Source organism: Cololabis saira, chromosome 13 (genome assembly GCF_033807715.1).
Source record: "Cololabis saira isolate AMF1-May2022 chromosome 13, fColSai1.1, whole genome shotgun sequence".
NCBI lineage: Eukaryota > Metazoa > Chordata > Actinopteri > Beloniformes > Belonidae > Cololabis > Cololabis saira.
In genome coordinates, this window is record NC_084599.1 from 28709807 (window position 1) to 28728384 (window position 18578).

At 39.4% G+C, this 18578-nt stretch overlaps 1 protein-coding gene across 3 annotated transcripts in view; it reads left to right on the plus strand.

Moving 5' to 3' along the window:
* The first annotated feature begins 390 nt into the window (after window positions 1-390).
* crtc1b (CREB regulated transcription coactivator 1b) overlaps window positions 391-18578 on the plus strand; it is a 29409-nt gene continuing 11221 nt past the window's right edge. For all 3 annotated transcript variants that reach the window (XM_061738533.1, XM_061738534.1, XM_061738535.1), the window contains exons 1-8: window positions 391-542; window positions 11192-11308; window positions 13214-13339; window positions 14105-14166; window positions 14312-14406; window positions 14897-14982; window positions 15064-15107; window positions 15812-16035. In XM_061738533.1, the coding sequence (XP_061594517.1) occupies window positions 417-542; window positions 11192-11308; window positions 13214-13339; window positions 14105-14166; window positions 14312-14406; window positions 14897-14982; window positions 15064-15107; window positions 15812-16035 (880 nt within the window). In that variant the 5' untranslated portion in view covers window positions 391-416. The remainder of the gene's footprint in view (window positions 543-11191; window positions 11309-13213; window positions 13340-14104; window positions 14167-14311; window positions 14407-14896; window positions 14983-15063; window positions 15108-15811; window positions 16036-18578) is intronic.

The following is an 18578-nucleotide window of genomic DNA, read 5'->3' on the forward strand; positions in this document are numbered from 1 at the left end:
TTTTGAATGCAAGTTCATTTTGAAACCATGCATTGTGCAAACTTAATGAAATTGATATTGACCTACTTTTAATAAAACACGCCATAATTACAAAGCACCACTTTCCACCAAGATTTCCTTATTTGAATATTATATTAGGCATTGAGCGCAACCATTTTAGTCCATAGTAGCCAGTTATAAAAATATCATTAAAAAAAAAAAAAAAAAACTTTCAACAAACACCCCTTTTTTTGAAATATGATCAGGGTCCACATAAAAGCTCCTGGCGGGCCGCATGTGGCCCGCGGGCCGCCAATTGAATATCCCTGACTGTGAGGATTCTTGAACCGCAGGCGCGTTGGCCGTGCGTGATGACGTCAGCAGCAGGCCCTGGCGCTGCGGGCAGCGTAACATTCCATTGAGAAGAAGGGGGAAAGATGGCGTCCTCGAATAATCCTCGCAAATTTAGCGAAAAAATTGCTTTGCATAATCAAAAACAGGCGGAAGAGACCGCCGCATTCGAAGAAGTGATGAAAGACCTGAATATAACCAGAGCTGCGCGGGTAAGACCTCTGCACCGCGGCTGTTTACACTTCATTTCATCGCTGTGTGCAGTGAACGGAGCGCTGCGGAGATGCGTTAGAAAGACGTTGCCAGCTGGAGTTCGATCCAACGTCCGCGGGTGAATCAGTGTAACATCACCGCGTCATGTTTCCACGCCTGTTTAAAACATTACAGCACCCAGGTACAACATGCGACTCTGGTGTGGGGTTAATTAGCCCAGCTAGCTCGGTGGAGGGTGCACCTGCTCCGGCTGACTCGGACACTCGGGGCTGGTTTTCCAGCAGAATTGGTGCATGACAACATGCTGCGTTGGTTAGCTGCTAGACACTAAATTGGAGCACTGACTGGCATCCCTGAGAGGGCGAAGGGAGGCTCGGCTAGCCAATCAGATGTTCACCAGCTCAGCTGCTTGTGCAGCTCCCCGAAACTCCCCAAAACTACCCACACCCCCAAACTACCTACACCCCAAACTACCTACACCCCCAAACTACCTACACTACCAGCAGCAGCTGTGTGTGTTGATGCCATATATATGTGGATCTGTACACATGAGATGCATATGTGTATATCTTTATATATATTACACATATATGTATATCTTTACACATGACATACATATATATGTATATCTTTATATATATTACACATATGTATATCTTTATATATATTACACATATATATGTATATCTTTACACATGACATACATATGTATGTATATCTTTATATATATTACACATATATATGTGGATCTTTACACATGACATGCATATGTGTATATCTTTATATATATTACACATATATATGTATATCTTTACACATGACATACATATATATGTATATCTTTATATATATTACACATATGTATATCTTTATATATATTACACATATGTATATCTTTACACATGACATACATTTGTATGTATATCTTTATATATATTACACATATATATATGTGTATCTCATCATATGTGTATATCTTTTTAATATTACATACATATATGTATATCTTTATATATTACACACAAATATATGTATATCTTTACACATAACATACGTTTATATCTCTATATCTCTCACTCTCATTTTTATATATATATATATATATATTTTTTTTTTTTTATATATATATATATATTTTTTTTATATATATATATATATACCAAAAAAAACTACCTTTCCCACATACCAAATCAGCAAAAGCAGTGTCTGTGTATATGTTGATACTAGGGCTGTGCGATTAATCGATTTTAAATCTAAATCGGATTTATTAATCAAGACGATGTTAAAAAAAAGGAAAATCGATTTTCCTTTTTTGCAGCTGGCTGCATTACAAACAGAGCTCGTCTAGTCATCTTTGTTTGGTCAAGAAAATTGTAAATGTTGTCACTTTACTAAACCCAAGGAGGATTTACAGTATCTTTCAATTGCACTTCATTCCCAATAGGGAAATTTGTTTGCTATTTTTCTTTCAAAATAAAGATAAAATATTTGAAACAATTTATTCCATTGTCTTTTGTAGTTTTTTTTCAGAGAAAAAAAATCGGGATTTTATTTTTGTCCAAAATCGCCCAGCCCTAGTTGATACCATATATATAATCTTTACACATAACATACATATGTATATCTTTTTAATATAACATACATATATAGGTATATCTTTATATATTACACATATATATGTATATTTTTATATATACACACACATATATGTATATCTTTACACATAACATACATATGTTTATATCTTTATACATCGCTCTCTCATTTTTATTTATATATATATATATATATATATATATATACACACACACACACATGTGTGTGTGTGTATTTTAATTGGCAACCTTTACACAACAAAACTAGTGTTAATGTCATCAAAGTTCCCTTTTCTTTGTCATCTGTCATTTACACTAAATCTGTTGTGATCATTTAAAACAAATGAAATACTCCATGGATGTTAGTTTATAAGTCCATATAATGCAAATATGGTCAATCTTAAAATTAAAATATTCGCAGCTGTTACTATGGTTGTTTTAAGCCATATGTCATGTTTTTGCTGCAGTGCAGTTGACACTTTTTTTTCTCTTATACAATTTATCTGTTTTTCTAATTAAGATTTGAAGAAGAAATAATTTCACTGCAGCGAGCTAAAACATCCTGGAATAATTAGAATAATAAATCATGATATAGCAAAAATATAACTTTTACTCCTTAAGCCGGGCATACACTGTGCGATTATCGGCTCGTTTTGAGCCGATTTTCCAGTCGTGTGACTTTTTTTTTGATCGGGCCCGATTTCGACCCAATCGTTGCTCGTGCCTCATGCAGTGTTCCTGGGGTAACGACGAGAGATTAACACCTCACGACGAGCTCCCGATCACAAATCATGAGGAAGAAAATCAAGCGTGTTTGAAATCGTGGTCGCTCCTCGTGAAGTATCGCACAGTTGAAGCAGTGCTGCGACACGATTTGCCTCATCCTTTCGCAGAGAGCATGCGCAATCTCTGATGTCACGTCAAAAACTATTATTTGTAGTTTAAGTGTTGCAAATTCACATTACAAATCATGTTTTAATAGCAAAAAAAAGACCGCATTTCCACATACGGTGCGGGTCGCCGCGTACCCGGCGACGTAGGCTCGTAGCCATAAATCAGCCTTTAGTGTGTGCGCTGTCTGCTGTTCGGAACAACTCCTTGTTCTCTTCTCATTTTGCTGGGATGTCGGTCCCTCCGCCGAGACACAACTTTTGCGGTATGCGTTCTTTGTTGTGTCTAAAAATGATGCGCAGTGCCCACCCAATCAGAAACGGTACAGATATTTTGGGATGTTTTTAATATATATATATATATATATATATATATAAAAAAATAAAATTATAAAAAAATAAAGGATCCCCATAACCTTTGATCGTTTGGGTGGACACAGCCCACCCCTGCCCCAAAACCGGCCTCGAGTTCTAGTACACAGAAGTCCGACGGGAGGATTATGATCGTATAGTGTGAGCAGACGGGTCGCATCAGAGCATCGGGACGTACAGTGTGAGACCATAAATCGTGGGCTCTGAACTTTTGAACTCCGCGATCTAGTCGTGCAGTGTGAGATGGGGCAGTCTCAAACGATTTAAAATATCGCACAGTGTATGCCCAGCTTTAACGATACCTATATACCTTTTTGGTTTTAAGCTTAGTAAATTGTCACCAACAGTCTTGTTCTCTCACTTGGTCACACTTTTGTTTTCTCTTCATCATTACTTTCTTGGGATGTTTAGTAGCCTCTGCCATGATGTCCACTTCAGCACTGTGAGTTAGATCCATCATTGTTGATGTCTAACATAATGATGTAAAAACATCTGCAGTTATTTGTTTAAATGACAAGGGCAAGAGCCAAAATTTTGAGTAATTTCTGACAATAGTAGGAATAAGACTGGGAGAGCTGGACAACAATTCCTGAAAGTAACCAAATATTCTATTTAAACTGAAAATGATATTTCCACATGAATACTTTGTCATTTGAAAGATTCATTTTCATTACCCGCTTCATCCTGTACAGGGTCACAGGTCTGCTGGAGCATATCCCAGCTCATTACAGGGGTACATCCTGGGCAGGTTGCCAGTCCAGCACAGGGCCACATATACAGAACCATTCCAAATAATTTGAATATCATGGAAAAGTCGTTTCATTTACGTAATTCCATTCAAAAAGTTAAACTTTCATTGATTATAGATTCAGGGCCCACAATTTAAGCTATGAGCTTCCAGCTCATAAAACCCACAAAAACAGGAATTAAAAAAAAAATTTAGACTACTGTGGAGGAAAAAAAAAAAAAATTCTCAGTTTTTGCAGAAGAAAAAAAATTAGGATAACATTTTAAAATCATTCAAAATATGGTACTTTAGAAACGATATGCCAATCATCAATACTTGGTTGGGAATCCCTTTGCTGTAGTCACTGCCTCTGTGCAGCGTGGCATTGCCTGGGAGTTGTGGAAGCCCAGATTTCTGTGATGCTCTCCGTCAGCTCTTTGTTGTTGGGTCTGGTGCCCCTCGTTTTCCTCTTGAGAATACCGCATAGATTCTCAATGGGTTTATGGTCCGGCAAGTTGGCTGGCCAGTCAAGCACTGTGATGGCATGGGCATCAAACCAGGTTTTGGGGCTTCTGGCGGTATGGGCAGGGGCCAGGTCCTGTTGGAAGATGAAATGGGTCAGCAGGACCTGGCAGATTTCCTGCCACGTTTTGCCCTTCCACTAGACTAGCCATTGATATGCTTGGACACAGCACTCTGTGACCAGCCAGCCTCCTTAGCTATGGACATTTGTAGCTTACCCATCCTATGGAGGTTATCAATGATGGTCTTCTGGCCAATTGTGATGTCAAACCTGTGCAGGTGCTTTGAGTTAAGTACATGATTAGTGTGTAACACTTAGTTTAAAACATTTATTCCCTGCAAAATTTGGGCAGATTTCTTCCCAGTGCTCTAATCTTTTGAATTCCTGTTTTTGTGAGTTTTATCAGCTCAGCTGGAAGCCCAAATTATGTAAAAATAAACCAATAAATACTTGAAATTGTTTAAATTGTGGGCCCTGAATCTGTCATCTATGAAAGTATAATGTTTTGAATGGAATGATGGAAATTACACAACTTTTCCATGATATTCTACTTTTTTGGAAAAGGTCTGTATATACAGACAGACAGCCATGCACACACACCTATGGGAAATTTAGAATCATCAATCAATCTTTTTGGACTGTGGGAGGAAGCGGGAGTACCTGGACAAAACCCATGCAAGCACAAGGACAACATGCAACTCTACACAGAAAGACTCCTACCAGCCCTAGGAGTCAAACCAGTGACCTTTTTTCTGTGAGGCAACAGTGCTAACCACTAAGCCATCGTGCTGCCTTGTGAAAAACTGTTGGATGAAGCTGCAGCATATCAAAAATAAAACTAATACATAATTTGAAAGACGTATTTATTTTTTATAGGCTGCAGCTTCTCATCCAACAGTTTTTCTTGAGTCACTAACTTCACTGCTACTATAGAGCATATTACAGAGCATTTACATTCTCACAAACTAAATAAATGTTTTCTTTACAATGTATACTAGGCTAATTTAACAGGCATAGAAAAAATGTTTTTTCCATCCTCTGTGCCGGTCTTTTACAAAGCCATTGCACACTTGGCAAGCCAATATATGAACTGTTATGTTCATATGACATTATGATGTGAGAAAACTTTGACTGTCTAAGAACATTAGTGTCCAGTCTACTGTCCAGTCACGTGCGACAGGAAAGTGCCACACACATTCTGGCATTTTCCGTCACTTTCGCTGTGTGGATGAAACTCGAGTAACATAAACTGAAAGCTGATCAACAACAGAAGGACTTAATGCCATTAATGGTATGCATCTCATGTCTGGAAGGAGATTTGGTTACTGGGCCAAACTAGTGAGATTGTCATTGGCAAAATGTTTTTTGGAAAAGCCCTAGGGCGTCATTCAAACATGACACCATCATTTTCACAGGCATGTCTGAATATGCCTGAGGAACATGTGGAGAATGAAACCATCATCTGAATGACTCAGTGGGATTGCTATGCTTTTGCTTTTTAAAAAAAAATGTGTTTGTTTGATATTAGTACTCTTATGTAGTCATTATAGGAAACAAAAGACTAGTTTGATAGCAAGCGATATCAAGTTCTTTACACTTTAATATGGCTTAGTCATCACTTTTTTTTGTGGATCCATTCAACTCAATGAACAGGTCTCTGTGAATGACAGTGGTGAAGCTATATTTAGCTCAGCAGCTTTTTTATTTTTACCTTTACACTCGAGCTAATGGTTTTATTGATCTTCATTATTCTGGCAGCTGCTCCTTCAGTTTTATCTCTGGGTTGTGATCTCTCCTGTATCACCTTTTCCAGTGCTTTTCCCTGCCCGTTGCACTTCACGTCCTGTTTTTGCAATTCCGTAAAAGCATACTCTAATATCCTAGCATGTTCCTCAATTCAAACAGTTTTAAATGTTACTGAAAGTGGACCATTATTCTTTATTTTTTGTATTACGCTGCTTAATTATGTGTAATCATTTTAAAATCCATTGTAGTGAATGTGGGTGAAATAGAAGCTGGCTTTCTTCCCACTTGGTCTCTCTAGTTCTCTCTAGTGCCTGCGTTTACATGCAGTCAATAACCCCTTTTAAAACTGGAATATTAGCAATAACCCGGTTTTGCAGGGCCATGTAAACACCAATAACCCCTTTGAATAACCGGAATTTGCTCATATTCCGGTTTTTAAAAACCAGAATATTCGGTCATGTATACGCCTAACCCCCATCAAACGGAACATGGATTTGTTTTCTGCGCATGCTCTGTTCGCACGGAATCTTGGTCTATTGAGTCCAGGACGTACTTCTAAACATGGAGAAACGCAAGACCACGCCACACTTTTGGAGTGAAGAGTATCCATCCATCCATCCATTGTCCACCGCATTATCCGAGTCCGGGTCGCGGGGGCAGCAGTCGGAGCAGGGATCCCCAGACTTCCCTCTCCCCGGACACTTCCTCCAGCTCTTCCGGGGGGACTCCCAGGCGTTCCCAGGCCAGCCGAGTGACGTAGTCACTCCAGCGTGTCCTGGGTCTTCCTCGGGGCCTCCTCCCGGTGGGACATGCCCGGAACACCTCACGAGGGAGGCGTCCAGGGGGCATCCTATACAGGTGCCCGAGCCACCTCAGCTGGCTCCTCTCGATGTGGAGGAGCAGCGGCTCTACTCCGAGCTCCTCCCGGGTGACAGAGCTCCTCACCCTATCTCTAAGGGAGCGCCCCGCCACCCTGCAGAGGAAACTCATTTCGGCCGCTTGTATCCGGGATCCCGTTCTTTCGGTCATGACCCAGAGTTCATGACCATAGGTGAGGGTGGGAACGTAGATCGACCGGTAAACCGAGAGCTTTGCCTTTCGGCTCAGCTCCCTCTTCACCACGACGGACCGATACAATGACCGCATTACTGCGGCCGCCGCACCGATCCGCCTGTCGATCTCGCGCTCCGTTCTCCCCTCACTCGTGAACAAGACCCCAAGATACTTAAACTCCTCCACCTGAGGCAGGAACTCTCCCCCGACCTGGAGGGTGCAAGCCACCTTTTTCCGGTTGAGAACCATGGCCTCAGACTTAGAGGTGCTGATTCTCATCCCAGCTGCTTCACACTCGGCTGCAAACCGCCCCAGTGCATGCTGAAGGTCCTGGCTCGAGGGAGCCAACAAGACCACATCATCTGCAAAAAGCAGAGATGAAATCAAGTGGCTCCCGAACCGTACCCCCTCCGGCCCCTGGCTGCGCCTAGAAATTCTGTCCATAAAAATAATGAACAGAACCGGTGACAAAGGGCAGCCCTGCCGGAGTCCAACACGCACCGGGAACAGGTCTGACTTACTGCCGGCAATGCGAGTGAAGAGTGGAGTGAAGAGTAGACTAATCATTTTATAAATGTAATAAAGGATATGAACATTTTGGCATTTGTATACGGTAGAAAGTACCGGGATAGCGAGATTTACAAGAAGGTGAGCGAAAAGTTGCGCAAAGCAGCATTTGTTTTGAATTTGGATACAGGAAGAAGCAGCGGAAATGACGGTAATTGTTTCATGATGTTCTCCGCGCGTCACTGGTTTGATCGGGATATCCCAAATGATTGATTACTATGTATACAGGGATAACCCTGCTTGCTCACGCATGGAAACGGAATATTCCGAATGTTTCAGTAACCGGAATATTAGCAATAATCGAAATTTGACTGCATGTAAACGTAGTCAGTGCATCCGGAAAGTATTCACAGCGCTTCACCTTTTCCACATTTTGCTATGTTACAGCCTTATTCTTAATTTGATTAAATTCATTTTTTTCTTCAAAATTATACACACAACACCCCATAATGACAACGTGAAAAAATGTTTTTTTGAGATTTTTGCAAATTTATTAAAAATAAAAAACAAAAATCATATGTATTCACAGCCTTTGCTCAATACTTTGTTGTTGTTGATTGCTTTGGCAGCAATTACAGCCTCAAATCTTTTTGAATATAACGCCACAAGCTTGGCACACCCATCTTTGGGCAGTTTTGTCCATTCCTCTTTGCAGCACCTCTCAAGGTTGGATGGGAAGCGTCGGTGCACAGCCATTTTCAGATCTCTCCAGAGATGTTCAATGGGATTCAAGTCGGGGCTCTGGCTGGGCCACTCAAGGACATTCACAGAGTTGTCCTGAAGCCACTACTTTGAAATCTTGGCTGTGTGCTTAGGGTCGTTGTCCTGCTGAAATATGAACCGTCGCCCCAGTCTGAGGTCAAGAGCGCTCTGGAGCAGATTTTAATTCAGGATGTCTCTGTACATTGCTGCATTCATCTTTCCCTCTATCCTGACAGTTCATGCTGCTGAAAAACATCCCCACAGCATGATGCTGCCACCACCATGCTTCACTGTAGGGATGGTATTGGCCTGGTGATGAGCGGTGCCTGGTTTCCTCCAAACACGACGCCTGCTATTCACACCAAACAGTTCAATCTTCGTCTCATCAGATCAGAGAATTTTGTTTCTCATGGTCTGGGAGTCCTTCAGGTGCCTTTTGGCAAACTCCAGGCGGGCTGCCATGTGCCTTTTACTAAGGAGTGGCTTCCGTCTGGCCACTCTACCATACAGGCCTGATTGGTGAATTGCTGCAGAGATGGTTGTCCTTCCGGAAAGTTCTCCTCTCTCCACAGAGGAACGCTGGAGCTCTGACAGGGTGACCGTCGGGTTCTTGGTCACCTCCCTGACTAGGGCCCTTCTCCCCCGATCACTCAGTTTAGACGGCCGGCCAGCTCTAGGAAGAGTCCTGGTGGTTCCCAACTTCTTCCATTTACGGATGATGGAGGTCACTGCGCTCATCTGAACCTTCTACAGACAATTCCTTTGACTTTATGCTTGGCTTGTGTTCTGACATGCACTGTCAACTGTGGGACCTTATATAGACAGGTGTGTGCCTTTCCAAATCATGTCCAATCAACTGAATTTACCAAAGGTGGACTCTAATTAAGCTGTAGAAACATCTCAAGGCTGATCAGTGGAAACAGCATGTGCCTTAGCTCAATTTTGAGCTTTATGGCAAAGGCTGTAAATACTTATGTGCATGATTTCTTAGTTTTTTATTTTTAATAAATTTGAAAACCTTTTGAAAAAACCTTCTTCACATTGTCAATATGGGGTGTTGTGTATAGAATTTTAAGGGGAAAAATGAATTTAATCCATTTTGGAATAAGGCTGTAACATAACAAAATGTGGTAAAAGTGAAGCGCTGTGAATACTTTCCGGGTGAACTGTACTTCATCCTACTCTCCCTTTCTTCTGCCTCTTTTTTCTTCTTTTATTTCTTATTATTCTTATTATGTCTCTTGTTAACCAAGAAGTAAACATGAAAACCAAATAAATGATAATGCTTCGTCAGTCTTGAATATAACTATGAATGTGAATTTAAGCCATTATCCAAAATAAAAATGGAAAATTTTGTTGTGAGAAAAAAGGGTCATGTACATGAAGGCGAAACTCTTTTAGAATAAGAGAGAAAGACTCATCCATTAAACATGAACAGAACATATTTGTGTATTAACTGTTTGCAGAGGCAAATTTATGTCTTTCTGCATTAATGAGAATATCAGCAGTTCCAACTTTTTGTCAATGACAAAAACCCTACTCATCTGACTACGCTTAGAGCTTGAGCAATTAATTAAATTAAAGCTATAGATACTGATTATCAAACTTTACACCATTAATGCCTTATTTGATCTGTAATCTTCAAAGTCTTTGATCATTAAAATACATTTATAATTGAGAATACATTAAAATATGTGATTAAAAACAATACACCACCTTGCTTCCACAGTAATATAATACAAGTATAAAACCAAGTGATGCAGGAAACCTAAATGATTTGAAAAATACCTTTTTTAAATACCTTAAAAATCATTGTAATTGTTGGGAATAGCAGTTGTGATCATCACATAATCATCTGGTTGCTTCCACTCCATGGACCACAAAAAAGGTCTGTGTTGATGCCAGGAAGTATTTAGGCTCATTATTGATCTGAATGCTGGTAATGATCCACACTTACTATGTTGCGTTGGTGTTCTGTTATTTACAACAGCAAAAAAGTTTGACATTTTCTGCCTGATTTCTTTGTGTTGCCATCAATGTGTTGACATTGATCCATTGCATTACTTCTGATAATCATTTTTCTGACAACAGTTTTGTATTGGTATGTTTTTTTCAATGACATACATGGCTTTTGTAGCTGATGTTTGTGTTAAGGCATGTGGTTTTTGTAAAAGCCAGGTGTGTTACATGAGAAGTCTGACTGTAAACCAGTTGTGAGTCAGGTGTTATTCTCATCAGCTCCTTTTATTTGTTTACCATGTTGTCTGCATCTCAACAATTTGTGAAAAGCCCACATTTGCTTGTTCCATCATGTTATTGTCATTTAGTGGATTTGTTAAATATCATATATCACTGCTGAAGACTTGCATTCATCACTCACTTTTAACATCTCATTTTGTTTTCTTCCTTTTATTTTTGTATGTAAATCTGACAATCATTCACTCATGCTTTCATGCAATTTTACTTTGCACAGTTGCAGTTACAGAAGACCCAGTATTTGCAACTAGGGCAGAATCGTGGACAGTACTATGGAGGCTCACTACCCAATGTCAATCAGATTGGAAATGGCAACATTGACCTGCCTTTTCAGGTGAGCCCTTAGCTTCTCTCAGCTGGTAATTCAATGGTTTTGTTATAGATCAGTGTACCCTTGTCAGCTGTTGGTTAATATTGGACACACACAGGTTCAGTGTAGTTTTGATGAAAAATTGCTTGAAAACATGTAAACCCTTATAAACTCTTGGGGGTTCTGGCTTTTCTTTTGACTGAGACACTCGTAAAGTGTTTAGAAATTCCCAGCTGGTAAAAGCTGCATATTCTAATAGGTTTTAGAATGGCTCAGTATTAAAAGAGAAAGAGGGTGTTTTTACAAGTTTTTACTTTATGTTTTTTTTTTCTTGTTTGTTTTTCCCCAGCATTCTAATTTGGTTCCTAAATTTTAAAGTATACCATTGCTTGTCATGGCTTTCCATCTTAAAATACATTTGCCAACTCAAGCATCAAAATGTGGGGGTGGGGGCCCATGGCTTCACTCATTTTGAAATGAACACATTTGCACCATTTACTATAATAGAAAGTTTTGCTCTAGAGGACTCTGAAATGTTGTGAGGTGTGGTAGCCATCTTGGTAGCTACTGTATGTTACTGGATGCGAACAGAGAAAGGAAACATTAAAAGAAAACATGTGGACCGCTACTCAGTTTACTGTGACAAGTTATCAGCCAAAGCAAGTCAGGCATTATTTTAGGCAGATGAAGTTTTTGAATGGTTTAGATTCATATGATACCCCAGAGGCTGCAATGCTGATCCCACCTGCTGCCTCTGCTGAAACACCCTGTAGGTATTCCTATCTTGTCTGCAGTCTAATTGTATATAAAGCTTAGCTGTGCAAGAGTTATAAATCTCTTGAGTCACATGCAGTTTACAAATGGATGGGTGCAGGACTTGCAATCTTCAAGCCAGTAGGCTCATTCAAACAAAGGTACTGTATGTATCAAACATCTTGTCTTTATGTAATCATTCAGCTCCTGTTACCAAATTATCATACAGCTAAACTAATGTGCATATAAAGAAAGAAATTATGACAAATCAGAAGTACAAACAAATGTATTTCAGTTCTTTTAATCTCAACATTGTTTTATAGAAAGATTTTGAGTAAATTGTAAGAAACTGTAAAGAGCAAAACTGAACAGTTGTGTGCAGTAAAAACAGTGTCAGTCTAGAGATGTCATTATCTGTGAATCAAGTACCATATTGTCTGGACTATAAGCCGCACCTTCATATAATCCGCATCCACTCTATTTTTTTTAAATTATTTAAAAAAAGATATACAAGCCGCACCTGCATACAAGCCGCATCCACTCTATTTAAAAAAAAAAAAGATAAGCAAGCCGCAGATATTTATGTTGTTAGATTAGATATTTACTACATGTACAGAACGATTTTGAACTGTAAATGATGTACATGTTTGTACCTAAATAGATCCTTTCCTAACAGTGTCTTTTAACACGGCAGCAACTTTGCTGATTAAAACGGGAAAGAACCAAGAGAAAATAGCCAGTATTTATTTATTTATTTATCTGCCGCACGGTTCAAAACCTATGAAAAAAGTAGCGGCTTATAGTCCAGAAAACACGGTAATCAAGGTAAAGTAAAGTGTGATGCCCTACATGTTTGACTTGACTTGCTTCAATCAGGAAAGTGCTGAAAGTTGTAATTTTTTTTTCTTTTGTTATATTATGGCTACGTGAAACACTGCTTCACTTAGTCACAAAAGAAGTTCTAACCATAATTACATGTCTAATATATACAAAAAACACAAATAGACAAATCCATATGTAGCTACTGTCTATTGCTGATGTTTAAAAATAACATGTAGCTACCAACATGGCAGCTTTCCCAAAAGTGTAGTGTTACAATAAAATCCCCAAATCTACAAGTACTATATCTTATTTATTTTTTTGTCTGGCTTCATTTACCTGGTGTTTTCCTTGTAGAGCTCAGTATTGGATACCAGTCGGACAACCAGACACCACGGACTTGTGGAGCGTGTATACCGTGACCGGAACCGCATTACATCACCTCACCGCCGGCCGCTGTCAGTTGACAAACACGGTCGCCAAATATCCTTATAATTGAAGCGTGTTTTGATCTTTCACTTTATTTTAAATTTGGTAATTTTCAGGTATATCATTAATTTGGTAATTTTCAATATTATTACATGTCAAACATTGTTACTTTTTTCTATTCTTTTTTTTCATTTGGACACCAAATACCTTTTTTGATTGAAGAATCAGTAACTCTTGGAGTGGGACTTTAAAAGTGGATTTCAACTAGATGATGGAACCTGAATTAGAATGTCTCTTATATTAACATCAGCACATGTAAATGAAGAGTGTAATGGCAAAATGTAACATGAATAACATTCAGATTCTTACCTAAAGAAGTTAAACCTGCTACGTTAAACTGTGGAGAAGATTACCACATTTTTGCAGAGTCTTAGCTCTTGGTCTTGATGATTTTATTTGTTATCAAATTGTCGTTGTAGGTGGTTGCTCAATGCTTAAAGTGTTGATTAAAAGGAATCTCAGCTTGAGAAAAATGATTAGTTTGTATTTTTCGGCTGTTGCAGGTCACTTTAGTGGCCACAAAAAAAGCTTGGAATTGAAGGCTGCATTGTGAAATGGTACATATTGTTATGCTGTTCCTAAATTGAATCCTACTTATACAGTAGATGCCTTTCACCAGTAGATAAGAAATTATGGGAATAATTGAATCCCAGTAACACTTTATGTTATTATTGAAAAAGGTGAAGTACAAATTATTACTGATTTTTATTTATTTATTTTTTTTTTTTGAGTTACTGTATCATCCTTAACTTAATTTACATTGATAGCTGTCCTTACAGCTCAGTTTACCTCTCCCCACCACCGGACACCAGCTGGAGAAGGTAAGCGACCTAATTTTCCTCATCTGGCAAATAAAGGGCAGTGGCAGGAGTTTGATCCTAAATGGATATGAATACGTAGAGCTGGCAGCTTGCACTTGATGGGGTTTGGCTTTTATTTATTTTTACATCTCTATAACGCGTTCAGGACAAATTCAGATTCTGCCTTACACCAGAGCGCCATGAATCCGAAGCCCCAGGAGGTGTTTTCAGGGGGATCACAGGAGCTGCAGTCCAAAAGAGGTAAAGGAGGAGATCCAGTTACCAAGACACAAAGCCACTTTCATTTATTAATGAGAAATGTGATAATCAACAATGGAGAACCTTAAATCACATTAGAGGGTTGATGTCCCGTAGCGGTAGATCTAGATTTTAGATATGTCACTCTTACTGAAATATTTAAGGACAAAACGTCTAAAAAGAGGAGATGCTAGTCCAATACTGAGCTGGCTGTAGAGATGAAAACCTTTTGATTGAAGCTCTTTCTGAATGTCCAGGAGAGAATAGTCTGTAATCAACTGAATATTCATTGATTTTGTCTTTATGTGTGAAGCTCTGATATAGTGAAGCCAAGATTAGCTGGCATCTGTTAAGTCTGTGTCTTATTCACCTTATTATTTTTAGACTCTTGAGACTCCAGTGCAGCACTATATTCTGTATTGATGACTCATTTATCTTATAAAGTATTCATTTTGTCAAAGCAAGCAACTGTGTCTTGTGTTTCACTAATTAGTGCTGCTGCTAACAGTACCTGGGACAGAGAATTCAGAGTCCAATGCAGACATGGATGCACAGAAACAATTATGGGATGACGAGAAGGTACAAGAGGGACAGTGAAGGGCTACAAAGTGTGCACTTATGATCTGAGATTTATGGCTCACGTTTGTCTTTTCTCCTCAGGATGATGCATCAAAACCAAATACATGTGATGTCCCTGGAATCAAGTGAGTTGCCTTAATTCAGTTATGTGTACAATGTGATTGGGTTGGAAATGTGCAGCAAAAGCTCATTTGATTACTAAATTGTCCAGAAAACAGGACGCCATAACATTGTTTGCAAGGCAGTATTTTATCTGAAACATTTCTAATGTTCACCATTCTTGTGATGTGTAGTTTTGACAAATGAGAAAAAACACCCAAGCTGGACCAGTTTTTACACAAAATTTTCAGGGGAGTCTTTAAGAATCTCTCTTGTTCCTTTTCAGGACCACTAAAAGTACTGTAAAATTAAGTTTTGCAGAAGTTGTAGGTAGCATTACAAAAACTCATAAAACAGGATGGTAATAGTTTTCCAGTTAATAAATACTTTGTCACATGAAAGGCTATAGATTTTTCATGTATGTTGTCGGTTTTGCCCACCTCAGTCAATCGTGGGTCTACTTGTGCTGTTAGGATTATATTTGAACCATGAAAGTCTAGTTTATTTAGTCAGCAAATGTTTTTGTCTCATGTGTAATTTATTTGGCCCTTGAAGTCTTCATATATTCCATAGTTTTTCTGAGACTAAAAAAAAAAAGCTAATTATTTTGAAATCTCTACACTGCTAATCCTTTTTGATCTCATAAATAATTGTGAAAGTAACATGACTGATTCAGGATTCACTAAATGCAATTATTGCTGCCTTTAATGTACTCCTGTGTCTTTTCTAGTATATTCCCATCGCCAGACCAGGAGTTAAACCCATCTGTGCTCCCAGCTGCACACAACACTGGTGGCTCACTACCTGATCTGACTAACATCCAGTTCCCTCCTCCGCTCTCTACTCCACTGGACCCAGACGATACTGTGTCCTTCCCCTCCCTCAGTTCAGCTAACAGCACAGGCAGCCTGACCACCAACCTCACCCACCTGGGCATCAGTGTGGCCAGCCACGGTAAGAAGCACTGCTTAATGTTTACTGAATGACCTAAATTCGACAAAACAAAGGGAAAAAATACTTTATATTGAGATCTAGCAATACATCGTGTTATTTATTTATTTTAGTGATGCACCGAAATGAAAATGTGTGCCCGAAACCGAAAATAATAATAAACACTTGGCCGAATACCGGATAATACCAAACAATGGTTCTTCGCAGTTTTTCATTTATTTTGCCAATTTTTTCATCATTGCATAAATCAAATAAATGTGCAGTGAAATACCCGCCAGTCACAATTTGTCTTACTGTACTTTGTATGTATTTTTTCTCATAATCCTTTTTCATTTTCTCCTGTTCAAATCCAGTTAATCGGGTTGCGGTGATCTCCGCAATTTGAAGCCTTGTATAATAATTGTAAAAATCTAGGTTATTTTCTTGGAGGGTCTCGTCAGTGAGGGTTCGCGCACCGCATTGGTAGTACGGGCCCTTTTCTCTGCGCTCTCTCCCTTTTCTCCTGCGCTGTGCGTCCCGTGACCGTCTCCATCACCAAGCGGCTTTCCCAAATCCAACTCAGCCTGGATCATTTCTCGTGTCCTCTGCTTTTTGCCCACATCCAAGTAATGATCTGACATGCTGACATGTTTGCTGCATTTAACACCGCACGCCCCTCACTCCACCCTGTTCGCTGTTTGATTCCGTCATCACACGCCGTTATTAATTGTTCGGTTTTTTCCCCAATTATTCCACCGAACACCGAAAGTGTTTTTTGCTATTTTCGTCCGAACAATTTCGGTTACCGAACATTCGGTGCATCACTAATTTATTTATTTATTTACACACACACACACACACACACACACACACACACACACACACACACACACACACACACACACATATCTCTATATATATATATAAAATAGTAAAGGTTACAATTAGATATTCTGCCCTTCCCTGTCTGTCTGTCCAGTGTTGGCATGACTGAAACAGCTGCTGGCTGCCTTTCCATGGTTTCCAAATGCTCAGCCTTCCTGGGCTAATTAGTCTAGCTCAACCAGTTACTCACTGTCTGTCGTCTTGGAATACCTACAGTAGTCTGTCTCACCAGATGTCATCTCCTATAGTAAGCTCACCAGCTGACTCTTAATTTCAAGTGGTATTCTCTTTTGTATGCGTTCCCATTATCAATGTCCTCTTTGATACAGTAGAGCAGTGGTCCTCAACCTTTTTTCAGTGATGTACCCCCTGTGAAATATTTTTTCAGCCAAGTACCCCCTAACCAGCGCAAAGCACTTTTGGTTGTTAAAAAAAAAAACCTAAAACAGAGCACTGTGCCATCAGTAACTGATTTATGAAACAAATATTGCTGCTATGCTTCAACCACGACTCCATCGTTGGTCCAAGTGATTGACAGGTGAAGCCAGGTGGCATTTGACAGGTTAGGTGGAACCATCCTGGTGTGGGGGAAACTTTGCGGTTTTAGGATAATAAGTTGAATAGCCTACTCCTGAAGATAACATTCATTTTATGAATTTAGACTTATATTTTCCTCAATTATTTATTAAATATTTATTTTTAAAGGATTTTTGCATGGATGCTACTTTTTAAATATATGTATATTTTAAAATCTCACGTACCCCCTGCAGTGCCTTCACGTACCCCCAGGGGTACGCGTACCCCCATTTGAGAACCACTGCAGTAGACTAAGACCCTGTCCACACGTAGCCGGGTATTTTTAAAAACAAATATTTCCCCCCTCCGTTTATAAAAAAATTTGCATCCACACATAACCGAAGATCTGCGTTTTCGACCACATTCATAAGCATTCTAACCTGTAGATCATCTGCGGCTCCCGGGAAGCTGCACCTCCGCGGCTCCGCGGGCACCGTAGGGTGCGCGTCACAGCGTACCCTACGGTTGTAGGCTCTGTGTCGGTGTAACGCAGTAAGCGGTGGTCAAGACCAGAGACCATTTATTTAATAAATAGCTTGGAGAACAGATGCTGGATCATCTGTAGTAAACAAAAGGCGCACGTCAGAGCAGATTTGTTGTTGTTTTGGCGCATAATGTGACGTTCGAAAACGCAAAACTCCGGTTGTGTGTGTCTACACGCATCTACATAAACGGAGTTTTCAAAAATCTTCACTTTGCCCAGAGTTTTTTTAAAGCTTCGTTTATTTGCGTTTTCGTGTGGATGACAGGTCAAAACGGAGGAAAATATCTCCGGTTTAGCAGATATCCGCAGATATCCGGCTACGTGTGGACGGTGTCTAAATCCCCCAACACTGCTGCCCAAACACACAAATTGTTAATTTTGTACAAGTTTTGGATTGTGCATATAAGAACATTGATGTAGTGATTGGTTTTGAGGAACATGCTATAAACAGGAGTCTTAATCTTTGCTGTCTTCTTCCAACAGACAAGTTGGATCCTCAACACTATTTTGCAAGTAGACAGAAGTGTTGCTATTATATTAAAGAAAAATAATAAGCAAAACTTTAAATAGCTCGTGTTTATGTCTTAGTTCATGGCAAAAAAATGTTTACCACTCATCTGTG